General features: G+C 37.1%; 1 protein-coding gene across 4 annotated transcripts in view; it reads left to right on the top strand.

Moving 5' to 3' along the window:
- The first annotated feature begins 405 nt into the window (after positions 1–405).
- The window catches only part of Klhl8 (kelch like family member 8), a 41,788-nt gene continuing 20,824 nt past the window's right edge, over positions 406–21,369 (top strand). For all 4 annotated transcript variants that reach the window (XM_076864431.1, XM_076864429.1, XM_076864428.1 and 1 more), the window contains exons 1-2: positions 406–566; positions 14,619–14,973. In XM_076864431.1, coding sequence (XP_076720546.1) covers positions 14,761–14,973 — 213 coding nt within the window. In that variant the 5' untranslated portion in view covers positions 406–566; positions 14,619–14,760. The remainder of the gene's footprint in view (positions 567–14,618; positions 14,974–21,369) is intronic.

Below are 21,369 nucleotides of genomic sequence, written 5' to 3'. Positions count from 1 at the left end.
CCTTTTTATCCTTCTCATTTTTAAAGACATAAATCCTAAGAACATTCATATCGTGCAGGAAGGGATTTGTTGGACACATAAAAAAATCAAATTTTCTACTGCCATGGAAGAGAAACAGTGGATAACTGCGGCGGTACTCAGTGTCCTATCTAAGAACGTGTTTGGGGCACGTCCCCTGAGCCCAGGGGTGCTTTCCCCCCGCAGGGCGTCAGCGCCGGCCCCCCGCAGCGCGTGGCCGCGGTGGGGGGGACCCAGCCACAGTGGCCAGGATGCGGGGATGGACTCCGCTAGGGGTAACCGAAAACCACACTTCCCAGCGTGCCGCGCGCAGCACTCGGCGCCCCGCCCCTCCGGCCGCGGCTCTTAAAGGCTGAGGCGAGAGGACGCCAGGCGCCGGCTGGGGCTCCGCGGGGTCGCGCAGGAGAGGCGCGCGTCCGCTGAGTGCTCGGGCGGGACTGGAGCACGCCGCCCGGGGCGGCCGGGAGGCGCCGAGGCTCCGGAGCTGAGTGTCGTGGCTGCAGTCTCGGCGGTATTGGGAAGACCGGAGTGGAGGAACAACGACTGAGGTAACCGACACGCGGCTTCCCTCACGCCCCTCTTCCTTCGTGCGATGCCGTCCGCTTACTCAGAGCGCTCCCCCCAAGGCAGCCTCTAGTCGTCACGCAGCTCGAAACTCTAGCCCTCAAGCAGCAACCAAAACTCCACAGCTGAGAGGGTTTGGGGCCCAGGCGGTGAGAACTCCCGCTCCTATTGCTTCCCGGTGCTGCTTCGGTTGCCCTCGTTGGCGGGAGGAACGGGATCCTGCTGTTCTCCTCTGGGGAACCCCAGCCTCTGGTTTGGTCAGCCTCGCGGGGGGCTTCTTTCCTTTCCTTGGTAGAACAGAGGGCAGGCAGGTGCTTTGCGGGTCCAGGGCGGGGGCAGGCGCGGGGTTAGCGGCCTGCGGGAGTGGGCGAGAGGGGGCGGGCTCGGGGCCACGCCGCGCGGGGACTTGCAGCCCACCCGGGTAGTCCGGGACTCGCCGGCCCCCCGGTGTTCGCCGCGCGCCCGGGTGCGGGGTCGTCGCCACCGGTTGGCGACTTGCCCTCAGAAGGTGCCGGCTCCTGCGCTAGGGGTATCTTCTCCGTGGCAGTGGTGGAGACCCTATGGAAGAGTGCCTCCTGGTGTGACACCAGAAACGGCAGGCTGTTTCAAAGCACGTCACGGCTCCTTGTTTGACTCCCACGGATGACAGCTCTTTATCCCTCAGTTCTGGGTTTATAATTAGCTTGCTGGTTTCTTCAGGGAGAGCGACTTCTCCACCTAGTTTGTATTTACTAACCCGAGCCTCGTCCTTACTGGACTTGCACAGTCCTAGCTTCTCGGGTTTGGAAAGCTTTTTATATTGTTTCTTTTGTCAGTGTTTATTTCTGATTTTTATAGGAAAGACTTTGCAGTATTTCTTTTAAACTGTTTTGATTGCATTTCTTTAGGTTTGGGCTCTTCCCTTAAGCTAATATTACTTACAACTAACTTCAGGAAAATACTTTGGGGAAAAGTCCTTCGAACCAGGTTGATAAGTATTTTATCTGTTGGATACGCTTTCCCCCCTTTGCATTGTCTTTCTCCTATATAAATTGATAATTGCTTGACTCTTGTGTTCATCATCTTTGCTCTCTTCCTCCTCCTCCTCGGTATCCTGCTTCTGCCACAGGGTGGGTACACTTGGGTAAGCTGCTTTTATTGCTGGTGCCTGGAAAGTTGTTCAGAGTTAGTTTTGGCATTAGCTACTGCTTTTCTTCCTACTGCCTCCTGTCACCTTTAGTTTGTCAGTCAATCTGAATGACCCACTTAAAACTTGTCACTTTATACATTACCTTTAAAATACCAAATGATGTAAACTTAAATATAAAAAGAAATCTCAAGATGCAGTATTTAACTCTACACACTGACTATCATTTTCATTTTTTGTGCAGTGCTGGGGATGGACCCTAGGGCCTGTGCATGCTAGACAAGTGCTCTTCCCACTGAGCTACATCTCTAGCCCTAATTTTTACATTTAAGGCTACTAATTCTTTTTAGCATTTGATTAACATATTGATACTGGTTTTTAAATATATTTTGTAATAATTGCGAATTCTGTAATAGAAAACTCAATTCATAGTCAGAAATTCAAATAAAACTTTTCAAGAGGAATATGGGTGGCTAGGGTTTGGTCCCTAGCACTGAAAAAAAAAAATGAGGGGTAGATAAATTTTGATCCACCACCCTTTTTAAAATTACATTTTATTTTTAGAGCAGTTATAAGTTCACAGCAAAGTTGAGCTGAAATTATAATTTCCCATATGCCTACTGCCACCACAGAAACAACTAAACCCTAAGTCAGAAGTCCTTATCAGTTGTAACATTTGTTACAATTGATGAACTTATATTGACATATTATTGTCTTCTAAAGTCCATAGTTTACATTGGGTTCACTCTGGGTGTTAGACTTTCTGTGGGCTTTGACAAATGACTTTTGTGTTTTATCAAGAACTTTTGAGAGATGTAGAGAACTAAAATGGGTATTGCCATTTAACAAAAGATTAAAGGAGGGCCTGGGTTATAGCTCAGTGGTGGAGTGCTAGTGTGAGGCACTGGATTTGATCCTCAGCACCACATAAATAAATAAATAAATAAATAAATAAAGGTATTGTGTCCATCTACAACTTAAAAAAAAAAAAAAAAAAAAAAGATTAAAGAAGGCTAGGGTTGTAGCTCAGTAGAGCAAGCCAGAGGCCCTGTGTTAACCCCCGGCACTGTAATTAAAAATAAATAAGTGGAGTATTTTAATGTCTTAATTTCAAGTAGCTTCCATGTTTTAAAAATCACTTTTGGTTTCTTATTTTGAATTTTCAACACAGAATCATTTATTTTTGTATATTAAGAAGTATGTGTGGGGGGGTGCTGGGACTATAGCTCAGTGACAGAGTGCTTGCCTGGCATGGGAGAGGCACTGGGTTCAATCCTCAGTACTACATATAAATAAGTAAAAAAATAAAGGTCTATTGACAATTAAAAAAATATTTTTAAAAAAGTCTGGGGAATGATATTGGTCAAATGATATTGTTACGTTGTGTGCATGTATGAATATGTAACTACAAATCCTATCATTATGTACAACTAACTGTAATGTACCAATTAAAAATGTGTGTGGAGGGGGTAGTAGCCAGGTATGTTATTGAGCATGACTATAATCCCAGCTATTCGGGAGGTTCAGGCAAAAGGATCACAAGTTGAAGGCAAGCAGGGCAATTTAGTGAGATCTTCTCTCAAAATAAAATTTAAAAGTAGGGTTGAAGGTGTCTCTCAGAGATAGAGCACTTGCCTAGAGTACAGGATTCCTGGATTTGATCCCCATCAAACAAAAAATCCTAAAAAGATGAGGGAAAGGAAATGTTTCATGGAATAACAAAATGTCATTTTTCAGTGCTAAAACTCACTGAAATAATTAAAAAAAGCACAATAAAAAGCACAATAATCTTTTTAAAAAATTAGGCCTTGTGGATATACAAAATGGTGAGATTCATGTGATATATATTTTCTCTCTCTCTCTCTCTCTCTCTCTCTCTCTCTCACACTCACACACACACACACACACACACACACACACACACACGAAATTTAGGTCAGATTTATTCCCTTATCCCTGTCCCTCCTCCTTCCCCTTTGAATCCTCTTTACTCCCCTTATCTTTTTTTCTATTTTGATGGACCATCCCCCTTCCTTATTTTGAATTACCTTCTGCATATCAGATAAAACATTTGGGCTTTGACTTTCTGGGTCTTTTTTTTTTCTATTTAGTATGGTGGTCTTCAGTTCCATCCATTTACTAACAAATTATGACTAATACTCTATTGTATATGGTTACCACATTTTCTTCTATCTGTTCATCTGTTGAAGGGACATTGTTTGGTTCCTTAGCTTGGCTATTGTGAGTTGTGTTGCTATAAACATTGCTGTGGGTGCATCCCTATAGTATGCTGATTTTAGGTCTTTTGGTCTAGCTGGGTCATGTGGTTCCATCTTAGTTTTTTGAGGAATCTCCATACTAGCATAATAATACTCTCTGGGGAAAAAATGTGTTTTATGTTAACCAGTGAAGCAAGAGGAAATCAAATATTTTAAATTTATTAACTTTTGTTTACTCATATCAAGATATGTCTACAATAAAATATGATCCATTAGATTTTTTTTTAAAGTCTATTTTCTCTGTTCTGAGGGGCTTTACTGGAAATGTTGATACCACCGGTTACCAGTGACGAGAGTTCTGCTTTCTCACATGTTGAAGTATAATATTCCAGAAGCACATGAGGCAAGCATATAAAACAGGATTTATTTAAAAAGGGGTAAAAAGTTTGATCTTGCAATAAAGACTCTTGTGTGATTGCATCGGATTTGGCTTCGCAGCTCTATTGGGGTCCCATGAATCTGGCATTACACTTTTATCCTGCATGTGATGGGGGATGCAAGTGGGTTTGTGAAAAGGAAAAAGTGGAAATCATGGGCCATTGGGACAGGGGAAGAGTGATCCAGGTCATAAAGGCGTAGGGTGAATTGATTAGCATCCCCCTATCTGCTTGGGAGCTGCTTCATTAATAGTTCTTTAGGATGGGCCGGGACATTGGGAACCTTAACATTTCAATCTCCCAGGTGTAGTTTCTGATTTCCCAGACTCAGATCGGACTCCATTTTCTTTATTAGACTCAACTCCATTTTTCTCTATTAGACTCCATGTCAGACCCAATTTATCAGGTGATTATTTCACTGTTTGGGTTAAGGCTCTCATACCCCAATCATTTCTCACACATGCATTGTCTCACACATGAGCTTTTGGGGGCCACCTCGCATCCAAACCATAACAGATTGTGCCCAGGTTTTATCAATTTTGAGTAGAGCTACTATAAATTTTTATATACAAGTTTTTGTGCAAACCTAAATTGCCAAGAGTCTGATTTTTTAAAAAATGGATGTTCACCCTCTTATTCTAATATCATTTGTTGAAAGAATTCTTTACCCCATTGAATTGCTTTGGACTTTGTCAAAAATCAGTTAGCCATATTTCTTTAGGTCTATTTCAGAACTTTCCCTTCTGAGTAATTGATATATCTCTGCTTATCATTCTTATCTTGTCTTTTTTTAAAAATAAGCTTTTTTAATTTTAAAGTAGTTGTTCCTCTATGCTAGGAAAGTGTTCTACAACTGATTTACACTCCCAGCCCATATTTTAGAATGATTTTAGAATTAGAGAAAAATTGTGAAGCTAGCACAGAGAATTGCCATTTACCCCCTCAACTACTTTTCTCCTAGTATTAACACCTTACATTAGATGATACATTTGTACCAATTAAGGAGCTAATACTAATGCATTTTTTATTAACTGAAGGCTGCTTTTTAATTTATATGACAGCTGAATGCATTACAATTCTTATTACACATAGAACACAATTTTTGATATCTGTGCTTGTATACAAAGTATATTCAAAACAATTCATGTCTTCATACATGTACTTTGAATAATAATGACCATCACATTCCATCATCATTTTTAATCCCATTCCATTCCCCTCCAACCCGTCTGCCCTATCTAGAGTTCGTCTATTCTTCCCCTGCTCCCTTTCCCTATCCCACTATGAATCATCCTCCTCATATCAGAGAAAACTTTTGGCATTTGGTTTTCTGGGATTGACTAACTTCATTTAGCATTATCTTCTCTATCTCCATCCATTTACCTGCAAATGCCATGATTTTATTCTCTTTTATTGCTGAGTAATATTCCATTGTGTATATATATACCGCATTTTTAAAAATCCATCCATCTATTGAAAGGCATCTGGGTTGGTTCTACAGTTTAGCTATTGTGAATTGTGCTGCTATGAACATTGATGTGGCTATGTCTCTGGAGTATGCTGTTTTTAAGTTAGTTGTCATTTCTCTTTGGATTCCTCTTGACTCTCAATAATCAGATTTTCCCTTGTTTTTCATCACCTTGTCAGATATTTTATAGAGTGCCTCTTAAGTGGGATTTGTCTGATTTTTTCTCATGATTAGACTGCAGTTATGCACTTTGCAGAGGTAGATACCATAGAGATAAAATGCCATTCTCATCACATTATATTAAATCAAGGCTACATATTGTCAGTGTGACATACTAATGTTAATGCTAACCTTAAACACTTGTCTGTGGTAGTGCTTGTCAAGTTTCTTCACTATAAAGTTAGTCTTTTTTTTTTTTTTTGCTTCTTTTCATACTGTATTCCTTAGAAGAATGTCATAATATGCAGACCACATCTCAAGTGTTAAGTATCTACATAATTTACTTGGAATCCTGCTTTTTCTCCCTGTGATGCTATGAATTAAACCCAGGTCCTCATTCATGTCAGGCCAGTGTTCTACTGAGCTACACCCTTGAGATTCTTTTTCATGGGAAATTTGTTCTTTCCTATTTATTTACTAATTCCATCATTTATTTATACCAGTATGGCATGGACTAAATTATATTTCTCTTATGCTTTGGTAACCCAATACTATTATATTTATGTTGCTGAAGGCATATATGTTGTTTTAAAATCAGGTGTGATTTCTTACATTTTATTCTGTTTTAAAATTATTATTTATTTATTTATACTAGGGATTGAACCCAGGGGTGCTTAACCACTGAGACACACCCTCAGCCCTTTTTAAAAATTTATTTATTTACTTATTTATATGTTGTAGTTGGACACAATACCTTTATTTATTTATTTATTTATATGTAGTGCTGATGATAAAACCCAGGGCCTCGCACATGCGACGTTGTGAACCACAACTCTAGCCCCTATATTTTGTTTTGAGACAGGGTTTGCGTTGCTTAGAGCCTCACTAAGTTGTTGGGGCTGGATTTGAACTCTCTGTTCTCCTTTCTTAGCCTCCTGAGATACTGGAATTATAAGCATGCACCACCTTGCCCAGCTTAAAATTGTTTTATGTATTTTGGTTACTTTCTATTGTAAATTTTAGACTTAGCTCATCTATATCTAAGAAAAAAAACTTTTTGTGATTTTGGTTGTAATTGTTTTAAATCAGAACTTCAGTTTTCAGAAAATTAACGTTTATTATGTTTTCTAATAGGCTATGAACCTCTAGATGTCCATTTATTTAGTTTTCTCTGATTTGTTTTAACAATACTTTTCAACATACAGGTTCTATATGTCTTGTTAGATTTATACCTATATGTTTTATTTTCTTGAACCACTGGAAATGGTGAATTTTTAAATTTCAGTTTTCAATTATGCAATTTAAGCATATAGAAATATAATAGTTTTGTATGTTTTCCTTGTATTTTATGACCTATCTAAATTTATTAGTTCTCTTGTGTTCCTTGGGAATGTTTTACATAGATAATTATGTCTCCAAAAAGGTACAATTTTAATTCTTTCCAATGTGTGCTTTTTTCTTCTTTTTATGCATTGTTAATCTTACATTTTTTATGTGGTATTTTTCTTCTTCAATATGTTGTTATCAGTGTGTCGTTATAGTGGTGTAGTTATGGTTGTTATGGGTTTAATATGCTGTGAATAGATGTTATTTATTTTTAATATTGAAGCAGCCATGCAGTCTTAGGATAAACTCTCTTTGATAAGATAAGATCTACTTGGTTATTGTTATCATTGTCTATATTCTGCTGAATTATATTTGCTAGTATTTTTTAATACTTTGTTTATCTCTTTAGTAGAGGTAACATCATATAGTTTTTTGTATGCATAGGTTTCAAAGCTGCAAATGACATGATTTTATGGCTAAATAATACTTCATTATGTATATGTACCACATTTTCTTTGTCCACTCAACTGTTGATAGGCACCTTGGCTGGTTCCTTATCTTAGGTATTGAGAATAGTGTAGTTATCTCTTTGGTATGTTGACTTCATTTCCTTTAGGTGTATACTCAGACGTCGAATAGCTGGATTATATGATTAAATCTACTTTCCTATTTTTTTAACTTAAAAAATTTATTTTTAGTTATTTGGGAACCTCCATACTGTCCTTCATAATGGATCCACTCACTACATTTCCACCATTTTCTCCATGCCTTTGCTAGCATATTATTTTTTGTATTTTTGATAATAGCTCTTACAACTGGGGTGAGGGAATATCTCATTATGCTTTTCCCCCCTTCTTTATTTCATTGTAGTTTTGATTTTCGTTTCCCTGACAGCTAGTGAACATTTTTTCTTTATTTGTTGTCCATCTGTATTCTTTTTTTTTTTTTATTGTTGATAGACCTTTATTTTATTATATGTGGTGCGTGCTGAGAATCGAACCCAGTGCCTCACACATACCAGGTAAGTGCACTACTGCTGAGCCACAGCCACAGCCACTCTGTCTGTATTCTTTAGAGAATTGTCTGCTTAGATCATTTTCTATTTTTAATTGGATTATTTGGGTTTTTCTTGTTAAACATTTTTTAAATTCCTTATATGTTCTGGTTTTCCTTTTTCTTTCTTTTGGGGGGGTGGGTGGTTGCTGGAGATTGAACTCAGGAGCACTTGGCTACTAAACCACACCCACAGCCCTATTTTATATTTTACTTAGAGACAGGGTCTCATTGAGTTGTTTAGCACCTTGCCTTTGCTGAGGCTGCCTTCAAACTCAAGATCCTCCCGTCTCTTCCTCCTTAGCCGCTGGGATTACAGGCATGCACCACTGCTTCCGGCTCTATATTCTAGATATTAATATTAACCCTCTCTCAGATGAATAGTTACCAAATATCTTCACCCATTTTGTACGTAGTGTTTTCACTCTGTTGAGTGTTTCAGGTCTTATAGTTAGGCCTTTGATCAATTTTGAATTGACTTTTTTAAAGTTTTGTAGTCCTAGGAATTGAACCCATTGGTGTGTACCATTGAGCTGTGTCTCCTGCCAATAATAATAATAATAATAATAATAATAATAATAATAATAATTTAATTAATAATAAGACAGGATCTTGCTCAGTAGCCCAGGCAGACCTTGAACTTACAGTCCTCTTGCCTCAGCCTCCTGAGTAGCTGGGAATAAAGTGTGTAGCATCATGCCCAACTTAAGTTCACTTTTGTACAAGGTGAGAGATAGGGGTCAAATTTTAGTCTTCTATGTGTGGATATCCATTATTGAAGAGGCTGGCATTTCTCCGGCACGTTTTTGTCACTTTTGTAAAGAAGCAGTTGGTTATAGGTGTCTGTGTGTGTGTGTGTGTGTGTGTGTGTTTTGGAATCTCTGTTCTGTTGGCCCGTGTGTCTAATTTTATGCCGATGTATTGTTTGGGTTATTATGGTTCTGTAGTATACATCTTTCTAATTAGGTATTGTGATTCCTTCAGCTTTGTTCTTTTTGCTCAAGATTGTTTTGACTATTTAGGGTCTTTTTGCTTCCATATGAATTTTTAGGATTATTTTTCTGGTTGTATGAAGAATGTCATAGATATTTAATGGGCATTGTGTAAAATATTAACTAGTATATGTGTGTGTATGTGTATATCTTTATACAGAGACCCGTATATATGTATATATAATATTTTATATGTAATAATTTAGATATATAAGTAATAATTTATAAGATAAAATAACTTACATATAAATATAAAAATACAATATATATGCATATATACATATATGTATATACAAATATGTTAGCTATTATAAGTGGGATTGCTTTCATGATTTCTTTCTTAGCAAATTCATTTTGAAAAACTACTGATTTTGTTTTCTTCTTTGTTGGAGATTTAAATCCAGAGCCTTGTACATGCTAGGCAAGCATTCTACCATTGAGCTACATTCCCAGCCAAACCTATAGATTTTTGTATGTTGATTTTTTATCCTGCTACTTAACTGAACTGTTAGTTCTAATAATTTTTTGATGAACTCTTTTTAGATTTTTCTGGGATAGTTTGACTTCTTCCTCTACTATTGGAATACCTTTTGTTTCTTTACTTGCATAATTGCTTTGTCTAAAACTTACGGTACTATATTGAATAATAGTGGTGAGGAAATGTTTTCAGCTTTTCCCCATAAAGTATGATGTTGGCTATGGGTTTGCCATATACAGCTGCCTCTGTGTGTGTGTGTGTGTTTGTGTGTGTGTGTGTGTGTGTGTGAGATATATATATATATATATATATATATATATATATATATATATACTGGGGACTTAACCCAGGGCCTCATAGATGCCACTCAAGCACTCTACCATTGATCTGCATTCATAGCCCACTATACAATCCTTCCATATCTAATTGTTCAGTCTTTTAGCATGAAGGAATGTTGAATTTTATCAAATGCTTTCTTGGCTTCTATCAAGGTTTTTATTCTTCATTCTGTTGAAGTGGTGTATTATGTTTATTGATTTGCAATGTTGAACCATCCTTGCGTCTCTGGTATTATGATTTGTATTTTCAATGTTTCTCAAAGGATCATGTATTGAAGGCTTGGCTCCCAGTTGACAATGTTGTTGGGAAGTAATAGAAACTTTAATAAATGAAGCCTTGTTCCTTGGAAGAGGTGGGTCATTGAGGGCATGCCTTTGAAGGGTATATTTTATCCCTGGATACTTCCTCTCTCTTTGCTTCCTGCTAGGATGGAATGAACAGCCTTCTCTGCCACATACTTCCACTACCATGATATTGTCTCAGGTCCAAGACAAGGAGCCAGCCAAACTTGTACAGAAATCTTTGAAACTGTGAGCCAAAATAAATCTTTTCTCTTTAATTTGATTTTCTTAAGTGTTTTGTCAAAGTGATGGAAAGCTGACTAACTGGAATAAAACAAACTTGGTCATGGTAAATGGTATTTTTGATGTGCTGTTGAATTCTGTTTCCTGGTGTTTTATTGAGTTTTTTCATCTGTGTTGCTCAGAAGTATTATTCTGTAATTGTTTGTTTTGTTTTTTGGTTATGTCCTTGTCTGATTTTGGTATTTGGGTAATGCTGTCCCTTAAATAATGAGTTTGGAAGTGTGTTCTCTCTGAATTCCATGGAATAGTTTGAGAAAAATTAGCGTTAGTTTTTCTTTACAGTCTTTGGTAAAATTCATCAGCAAAGTCATCTGGTCCTGCATTGCTTTTCTTTGTTGGGAGATTTTTTGTGTGTGTGATGCTGGGGCTTGAACCCAGTGTCTCATATACACATTAATGTCAGGCAAGCAAGTGTTCTACCACTGAACTACACTCCTAGTCCCCAGACATAACAGTGTTTGTTTTGTAACAACACTATTGTTGGGTATATAAATCAAATAGTCATTATATCCTCTTTTAAAATTGATCCCCTGACCATTATGAAGTGACTTACCATTTATACTGAAGTTTATTCTGTCAGTTATCAGATATCAATATAGCTATTCTGCCATTTGCTTCGGATATTACCTTTCCATTCTTTTAATCAGTATCTTTACTAGAAATTTGTTTCTTACAGGAAACATATTTTTTGATCCATTTAGCCAGTCTGTATCTTTTGTGTATGTGTGTGTGGTATTGGAGACTGAACCCAAGTCTTAGTACATGCTACACTAATGCTTTATCACTGAGCTGCATCCCCAAGCTCTTAATTTTGAAGCATAAATGTGAACTTTAAACACTTGTTATGGTAGTTGATGGCTCTTAGAATATCTATAAATGCCTTTGTCAGATAAAATATTAGACCTAACAGATGTTTTAGTTAGTTAGGGCCTTAGCTTTTCACCAATGCACCAAAATACATAGCATGAACAACTTAGAGGAGGAAGAGTTTATTTTGGCTCATAGCTTCAGAGGTTCAGCCTGTGTTGGCAGACTCTATTGCTGTGGACCTGAGGTGAGGCAGAACATCATGACAGAAGGGCATGGCAGAGGAAAGCTGCTTATGGCATCCAGGAAGGAGAGAGAGAGAGAGAGAGACAGAGAGAGAGAGAGCGCGCGCGCGCAGGCAGAGCCAGAGGAACAAGATATAATTTCCAAGAGCATGTCCCACTAATCTACCTCCTTTAGCCATGACACACCTGCCTAGTTAACCACATAGTTTATCCATTCAAATTACTAATAGATCAAATTAATTAATCTACTGATTAGTTTATAGCTCCCATAATTGAATCATTTAATCTGAACATTCTGGCATTTTCACATGACCTTTTGGGGTGGATACCTTATATCCAAACCATAGCTTTACTTCACTGTAATGAAATACCCAACAGTATCCACTTATAAGAGGAAACACATATTTCAACTCATAGTTTTATCTGTGGTTCACTTGGTCCTGTTGCTTTTGGGCCTGTGAAGAGGCAGTTAATCATGGTGAAAGAGCATAATAGAGGAAGCCCTTCACCTCATGGTAGCCTGGAAGCAAAAAGGGAGAAAGGAAGGACTGGGGTCCTGATATCCATTTTAAGAGCATGCCCCAAGTAACCTAACTTCCTCCCAGTAGGGACCCACCTTTGAAAAGTTTCATCACTTCTCAGTAGTGCCACAGGCTGTTGGCCAAGTCTTTAAGGGCCTTTGGGTAAACATTCAAGATCCAAACCTAGCACTATCTATGGTGTGTAAAAAATTACACAAAACAGTGTGATTTAATGCACAATTAATATCTCCAACTTTCTGTGGGCCAGCATTCTTGGTATAGTTTAGTTGTTTTTTTATGCTTAGTGTTTCACAAATCTGCAGTGAAATGTTAGGCTGTGTTTCCATGTTGATGCTCAACTATGGGAAAATCTTCTTTGACACTCATTCCAGTCATTGGTAGAATTTATTTCTTCAGAGCTGAATGAATGAGTCCTTAACTTTTTACAAAGGTAGAGGCCTCCTTCAGGTCCTGGGAATGCCTGTAGTTTACTGCTTATATGGCTCTCCACATAGTAGTTCACTTTTTGAGGCCTGCCAGAGAGCCTCTCACTCCAGTCTGCTCATACAGCTATTTTTTTATAATGTAGTATAACTGTTATGGTTTGGATATGAGGTATCTCCCCAAAAGCTCTTGTAACAATGCAGGAATGTTCAGAGGTGAAATGATTAGATTATCAAAGCTATAACCTAATCAATGGGTTGGTCCACTTGAAGGATTAATAATTTGAATGGATTACTAGGTAATAATTGTAGGCAGTGAGATATAGCTGGAAGTAGTGGATCACTGGGGGGGGGGGGTGTCCTGGGAATTTTATTTTGTCCCTAGTGCTTTTCTCTCTTTTCCTACTCCCTCTCTCTTGGCTGCCATGAACAGAGCCACTTTTCTTTGTTACACCCTTCTGTCATTATGTTCTGCCACTTCTTGGGCCTACAGCAATGGAGTTGGCCCACCAAGGACTGAACCTGTGAACCCAAAATAAACCTTTCCTCCTCTAAGTTGTTCTTGTCAGGTATTTCAGACACAGCAGTGAAAAGGTGACTAACACAATAATTAAGAGCATGATATTTCATCACTTTCCCATATTCCACTAATTAGAAGCAAGTCATAGGTTCTTCCTGCATGCAGCAGGATTACATGAAGACATGACTCATTGGGGTCTACCACAAAAACTTTAAGAATTACAGTCTGTAATTTAGCATAGACCATTTTGATTTCTTCAAAAGCTGGAAACTGAGAGATTAACAATAAAGAAGCTGATGCAACTAAAGTTTTGGTTAAAGTATTTATAATTTTCTGAAGTTTCATAATATCTAAAGTTTTCCACTCTAATAATAACAATATTTGTACCATGATTTATAGATTATACGCACTTGTAAATCTATTATTGCATTTCAAGTAATTCTTAGGATAATCCTGTGAATGGGTAGGTATCTTTGCTTATAGATGAAAAAACTGAGGATTAGATAAAGCCTTCAAAAATGATCACACCAACCCATAAGTGGTTGAATAGTTGCTTTGTTTTTGTCACCAAAATAGAATTAGGGCATAGTATTGCTGATCTTGTGAATACTCATTAAACATACTTTGGTGATAAGGTAAGTTTGATTTTACATGTGAATACTAATACATTTTACATAGGAATAAAATGAAGTCTTTATATTATAATGTAGCAATTTCTAACACCTGACCAGTTAATATCACTAATCCTCAAGATATTCCTGCAAGTGGTATTTCCATTTCACAGAAAAGATAACTGAGGTTTAAGCAGGTTGTCAGTTGCCCAGGGTTAGATAGTTAGTAAGTAGTAAAACCATGGTCTGACCTCAGAATCTAGGATGAACCTTATAGAATCAAAACAGCCATCTGTTTTTTTTTTTTTCCTTGCATCCCTGAGCAATTTCTAAACTTAAAATTTTTAGTTCATGGTCTCTCCCTTTGAAGATGATGCTTTCCACATCTCAAAGTCATGTGCTTTTGAATTCTCTCTCTCTCTCTCTCTTTTTTGTGGTGCTGGGGATTGAACCCAGGGATTTGTGCATGTGAGACAAGCACTCTACCAAATGAGCTATATTCCCAGCCCTTGAATTCTTTTATTAAATTTTTTTGTGTGTATGGTGCTGAGATCAAACCCAGGGCCTCATGCCATTTAGCATAAAAACTTCAATGTTACTGTTTTAGTAATGATTGATATGGTTATTTTATATATAGTTTTAATTATAGTTACTAATTTAAGGTTTTTTTTCTTTTGGTTTGTCTTCCTCTTTTTTTTCCAATCTCAGCAAACCATATAATGGCAATTGAGTAAATTTTGGAAAGTGTTTGAAGTTTAGTGGCTGCATCTATTGTCTGTCTTCTTACCTTAAAAAAAAAAAAGATAAATGACACGTTTGAGAAGAGAGCTATATTAAAAGAGTGTTGCAAATGGCTTCAGAATCTATGAATGGGAAGCAAACTAAGAATCACTTCACTAAGGGGAAAAGGCAGCAGCACCAGCAAATGAAGAATAGATCTTCAATTAGTGATTGTGATGGAGAAGACTCCTTTATCTTTGAAGCAAATGAAGCCTGGAAAGATTTTCATGGTTCTCTCCTTCAATTTTATGAAAATGGAGAACTCTGTGATGTAACACTAAAGGTGAGACTGCCTTTGTTCTTTCTTTACTCAACTTTTTGTTGCATTCTGAAAAATGAGGGTTTCTATAATTGTACAAGGCAGACTTTTGGTTCTATACTTATATGTTATGAGTAGAATGATTTTTATCTCAGCCATTTTTTTAAAATTGAAGTAAAAAGGCCATAAGGGAGTGTAAATGAAGAAAGTTAGCATAAAGATGAAATTATTATTTTAATTTAACATTTATATTCATTAATTTTTAGTTAATTTACTTGCTGAGAGTTCTGGAACCTTAGAATAGCAAATAGTTATTGGTGAAATTAATATTTCCCAGATAAGCTTTTCTTTTTTTTTAAATAGTGCTGGGGATTGAACCAGGGGTACTCTACCACTGAGCTACATCCCCAGTTCCTTTTATTTTCAGACAGGCTTGCCTTGAACTTGCTATCTTCCTACCTCAACCAACCAAGTCACTGGAATTACAGGCATGTGCCACTGTCCCTGGCTACCAGATGAACTTTTTTTTAATATTTATTTTTTAGTTTTAAGAGGACACAATATCTTTATTTTACATTTTATGTGGTACTGACGATTGAACTCAGTGCCTCAAGCGTGCCAGGCGAGCACTCCACCACTGAGCCACAACTCCAGCCCCACCAGATGAACTTTTAATTTATGAATTTGAAGATCTTGATTTTTTTTACTTGATTAAAAGTCAGTTCTTTGGCCATCATTACCCTGTGTACATGTATAATTGTATGAATGGTGTGATTCTGCATTGTGTACAACCAGAGGAATGAGAAGTTGTGCTCCATTTGTATACAATGTGTCAAGATGCATTCTGCTGTCATTTATAACTAATTGAAACAAATTATTTTTTAAAAAGTCAGTTCTTGGTTGTTCACTGAGCTGCACTACACTGTATGTTCCTATTCTAATAATTTAACCTCTACTTTACTCTTAACATCTGCTAAGTGAAATTAACTCTTTCTGATAAAGAAATAGAGTTTATTTAGACTTTGATGAAGAATCTTGAGTGACTTTTAAGTCTATGTTCTATAGGATCATCTTGTTTTGCTAAATAGTCTTAATAAAATTAGGAAAGTGATAAAGCATTGTGTTTGGATTGTTTCCTGTTAACACGTGTCATAATTTTGTTTTTTCTTTTCAGTGCTGGGAAATCTTACCCAGGGCCTCATGCATTCTAGGCAATTACTTTACTAGTCAGCTATACCCTTAGTCCCCCCTTCATTATACATTTAAAGTACTTAATTATTCTTATCTCTGTCTGATATTAATTTTTGCTTGATGATTCATGTATATCCAAGAAGCATTTTCTATGAGATCTTTTAGATTTTGCTTTCTTTTAGATTTTGCTTTCTGCTCCTGATCACACAAGTTGTTAGAACTCAGAGTGTTATACTAATTAGTTGAGTATAATTTGAATCAGATCAAATTTCAGCAAAAATCCATAAACTGAGAATACAGGCTTTGAGTTTCAGGCTCAGAATATGAAGGAATATAATGTTACACTGTGGATGTAACTGATCTATAGTCTTTTTTCCTTAGGTTCAGTGTCCCTAAATATTTCTAGGTTCAAAGATAAAGAGAAGAAAAAAATTAGATAATTCTACTAGTTCTATATAAAATTTAATTATGTATATATTTTAATGGAGGAAAATTCAAACTCTTTATTTTTTATTTTTTCTTAGCTGTCAATGGACCTTTATTTTATTTATTTACATGCAGTGCTGAGAATTGAACCTAGTGTCTCATAACATGCTGGGGAAGCGCTTTACTACCTAGCCATAAGCCCAGCCCCCATTTAAGCTTTTTGATCCACATGATACATTATGTTTATTCTCATGTCATTTTTCTGATTTTCAACTCTAATGTGAAATTCAGTAACCTACACTGGCTTTAGCAAAAATAAAAGAATCAAAAGAGATTATTTGAATATAATCAGTTATTAGTTCAACATATCCGTGATTGCATGGAAACATTTAAATAAAATATTGAGTTTTTAAAAATATATTTTTAAATTGGGCTTTAGAATAATCTTTTTCTGGTTGTGGGATTAATTCGGGAGGGCTCTACCATTGAGCTATGTTCCCACCCCTTTTTATTTATTTTGAGACAGAGTCTCACTAAGTTGCCAAGGCTGGTCCTGAATTTGAGATTCTTCTGCCTCAGCCTCTTGAATTATTGGTGTACAGGTGTACACCGCTTCACCCAGCTTGGTTTTAGAATAGTCTTACAAATTACTGTACATAAACTTTTAAGTGAAAAATAAGGAATAGCAGTTTAGGGGACAATTGGGTAGTAGTGTCAGTAATAGGCTAACATGTATACTTCTGGAGAATCTAGTGGAATACTTGATTATACTGTATTTGAAGTAGTGACAGAAGTTGTTTAGAAATGAGAAATTCTTCACTAGAGATTGACCATCATTTCTATATCCACAGCTGCAAAATTAGAAGTATGATTAGATTTCTGTGAGAAATAAATGAATTAATGTATGTAGAATATTTACAACAGTTCTTGGCATACATTTAATAATGTCAGTTATTATTATGATCATTTTATATATATATAATTAATTCGAGAGTATTAAGTAATTCTGCTGTTGCACAGTGTGTTCCTATTCATTAGAAAAAAAGAATTACAGTTTAATTATTCAACAGGTCTGTTGTTTAACTTTTTTCTTAATTCTAATGTAAATTATACTGTATTTTCCTTGAGGGAATTAAGCTTGTAACTGACCAGGTAAGAATAAGTACTCTGAAATTCAGAGTGCAGGGAAACAAAATAAAATGGATGAAATTATTAACTTATAACTCCTGACCCGAAAGCAGGAGTCCTTAATCTATAGGTCATGTAATTTATAAAAATTAGAAATTTATTTCCCACAGTTCTGAAGGCTGGAAAGTCCAAGATGAAGCCACATTAGTGTCTAGTGAGGCCTATTCTCTTTGCTTCCAAGATGACGTCTTGCTGCTGCACCTCTTATGGGGATGAATGCTGTGTCCTCACATAGTGGAAGGCAGAAGGGTGGAAAGGGCCTAACTTAGTTTCCTCTGCCCCCTTTGTTGACACTGATCCATTCTTGACTGCAGAGCCCTTATCATCTTATCACTTTCCCAAAGGTCCCACCTCTTAATACTACCACAATGGGGATTATTAAGTTTTAATACATGAATACTGGGGATCTTTCAGACCTCAGCACAGATACAATCTAATAAAATAGAAATAATAATGTAATGTAAAGTGATCCTGTTTTTAACATTTAAGCATTAACTGTTAAGAAGTCCTTAAAAATGTTGTTTTTAATGTTCTGTGTTAATTGATAATCACCTTTACTTTTGTCCATTCATTTATTAAATATGTATTTTTAACTTTTCATTTTTCTCAAAAGGGTATATTTAATATTTCTAGGTCCTTATTTATTTGACATTCAAATGCTACCTAAATTGCTGTCTTTATTATGCAGGTTGAGTGTGTTTAAATATTAATATTCCTAGATCCTTGTTTATTTGATCTCCCAAATGCTATCTAAGCACATTTCCATTATGTAAATGTAGGTTTATGACCACCTGACCACCCCGTACTGGGAGTTGAACAGCTCTGCCACTGAGCTATATTCATTGCCCTTTTTATTTGGGAAATAGGGTCTTGCAAGATTGTCTAGGCTGGCCTCAAATTTGTGATCATCCTGCCTCAGCCTCCCAATCCCAGGATTATAGGCATGCACATATTTCCAGGGATTAAAGGCATGCACAATGTGCCATCATGCCAGGACCATTATGTAGGTTTTAAAACATAAGGAAGGCTGGGCGCAGTGGCGCACACCCTGTGATCCCAGCAACTAGGGCGGCAGAGGCAGGAGGATCACAAGTTCAGAGCCAGCCTTAGCAATTTAGGGAGTGAAGGGAAAGGGAGGAACAAGAAACGAAAGACTGAAAGATGCAGAGAACAGGAGAGTTTATTTGTCAGAGCTGAGAAATAAAGGCCATTTCTCTATAGGATTTCTGGGACTTTTATGGGGGAGGCTCAGGAATCAGAACCAGGTAGGTCCTAATGCTAGAGGTGGGGTGATATGAGGGAATGGTGAGCCTTTCTCAGAAATGCCCTTGAGCAGGAAAGGGAAACTTTTTCCTTAAAATGGTGATCGGCACTTAAGAAGGCCATCCAGATGCTAAGCAGGGACCTTGTAGGGAGGTGATAAGCAACTCAGTGAGACCCTTTCTCTGGGGATGTGTAAGGATGGTCTCAGGCCTTAGCCTAAGCAACTCCATTTTAAAAATTCCACTTTGAAACCTGCAGTCTCACCAGGCACACCTACGGAACCTCCAGTATGACCCTCAGCCACAAATAAGTCACTTCTCCCCAGCCTGACAAACTCAGAGTAAAATCTCTGGCATGTTGCCATGTTGCCCAGAGAAGAGTGAGAAGGAAGAATCAGGGTGGGGACCACCAGACCAGATGCTTTAACTTCAAGACAGTGATGTCACTGAGAAATCTGGTAGCACTGATAGAGATGGAAGCCCCAAAATTTAGTATAAATGATGGAGCAAATGAACAGATATGCAGCTAGCCGACACTGCACACATGAGCCTGAGAGCCTGATGAGACCTAAATTGATATCCTAAGTCTTCTCATCTGTCTGATCCTCCTTGTTCTCACTGCTCTCAAACTCTATAGCAGCCTCTTGACTTTGGTGGAAAAAGGATTTCTCCCTATGACCACCTCCTCTGCCAACCGTCAGCTCCATCCCAGGAGAAACCTGCCTTGGCTTCTGATCTGATCACCAGTCTGAGCAAGTGTGTATCTGCTGGACTTAAAGCCTAAGGCTTGAGACTTTTGATCTGACACTTGAGCTTAGCATGCAGAGGGAATGTCTGTCATGAGCCTGTCATGTATTTGCAGTGCTTAGAATTAATCTAGAATTTTTTTGCTGTGAATTGATTATGTCTGTTGCAGTGCCTAGAATTAAAGATTGTCGTTTTCTTGGTTAAGAACCTATAGGGTGAAATTGTATTGAGTGACTTGGGTGAATAAAGCATTGAAAAGAGCAGAAGTGTGTGGAGATTCTTTATTTCTCCTACTTGACAGCATAAGTTGAGACAGGATGTGGCTCAGTGGTCAAGTGACCCTGGGGTCAGTTGACGGTAACCTCCCCCCAAAAAAAACCCACAAAACAACCAACCAAAAAGAAAAAAACATAAAGAAGTGAATGAAATATAAGGTTAGTCAAGATGTAGTATATGTTAGTTATAGAGCTAGTTGTTAATAGAAGCTAGATGTTGTGATGTAATGCAAGTTAAGACTTTGAGTCTGGTATCACTGTTTAACCCCTTCTCTTTTAGGCCTTGGCAATTAAACACATTTTGGCCAATTGGTGTACTATTGGAAAAAGTAGTTATAGAGCAAAATTACTAGGGTTTAAATTGAAAGATTAGAATATAGTTTAGTTTATAATGGTGTACAGAAGATTTGGATATAGAGGGTTTTTAAATTTTATTTTTAGTATTTATTTCTGTTCTACTTTGTCTGGCATGGTGGAGCATACCTGTAATCCCAGCAACTCAGGAGACTGAGGCAGGAGGATCGAAAGGTAGAGGTCTCAGCAATTTAGCGAGGCCCCAAGAAATTTAGCAAGACCATGTCTCAAAAATAAAAAAATAAAAAGGTTGTGGCTTAGTGGTGAAGTGCCCTTGGGATAAATTTCTGGTACCAAAAGGACACTGTCATTTCAATGTAGTTCCTGTAATACAGATGGCTTCAGTGGCTGTTAGATAGCATAATATAAACATTTTAGCGTAATATACCTTTGTTTTTGTTTTTTCAATGATTTAAACATTTTAGTGTGTTTGTGTATGATTTTAACAATCTTAATGGAATTATAAAACTGATACCTAGAAATGAAGTGAACTATGTGAGAATAACTACAACACAAAAGAGTAGTTCACAGTGACATTTTTGAAAAGTATTGAATAGCTGAGAAATAAAATTAAATAAAAAATCATTGAATTTTTAAAACATGTTTTTATTGCTTTTCAAATTTTCATGGGGTTTTCCCAAATATTGCTGCTGAATGTGTAAATTGGTCCAGTATTTTTGTCGGAGCAATTTGGCAGCATATATCAAGCTACAAAACACTAATTTCTTTGATTCATAAATTTTGATTTTCATATCTTATCCCAAGGAAATATTCTGATATACCAAAAAAAAAAAAACTTTCTAAGATACATTTGTGTTTAAAATGTGGAAAAAATTAAACGCAGTGGTTAAAATGGTTAGTATTGTCCACATGACCAATAATGTTGTGTCCACTGAATAGAAAAACATACACCAATAAACAGGAGGGTTACAAAAGGTATTAGACACTTAGGAAAAGATTACACATTTCAGGAAAAT

The sequence above is a fragment of the Callospermophilus lateralis genome, chromosome 8 (assembly GCF_048772815.1).
Source record: "Callospermophilus lateralis isolate mCalLat2 chromosome 8, mCalLat2.hap1, whole genome shotgun sequence".
NCBI lineage: Eukaryota > Metazoa > Chordata > Mammalia > Rodentia > Sciuridae > Callospermophilus > Callospermophilus lateralis.
This window is presented reverse-complemented; position numbering and strand designations above follow the sequence as displayed.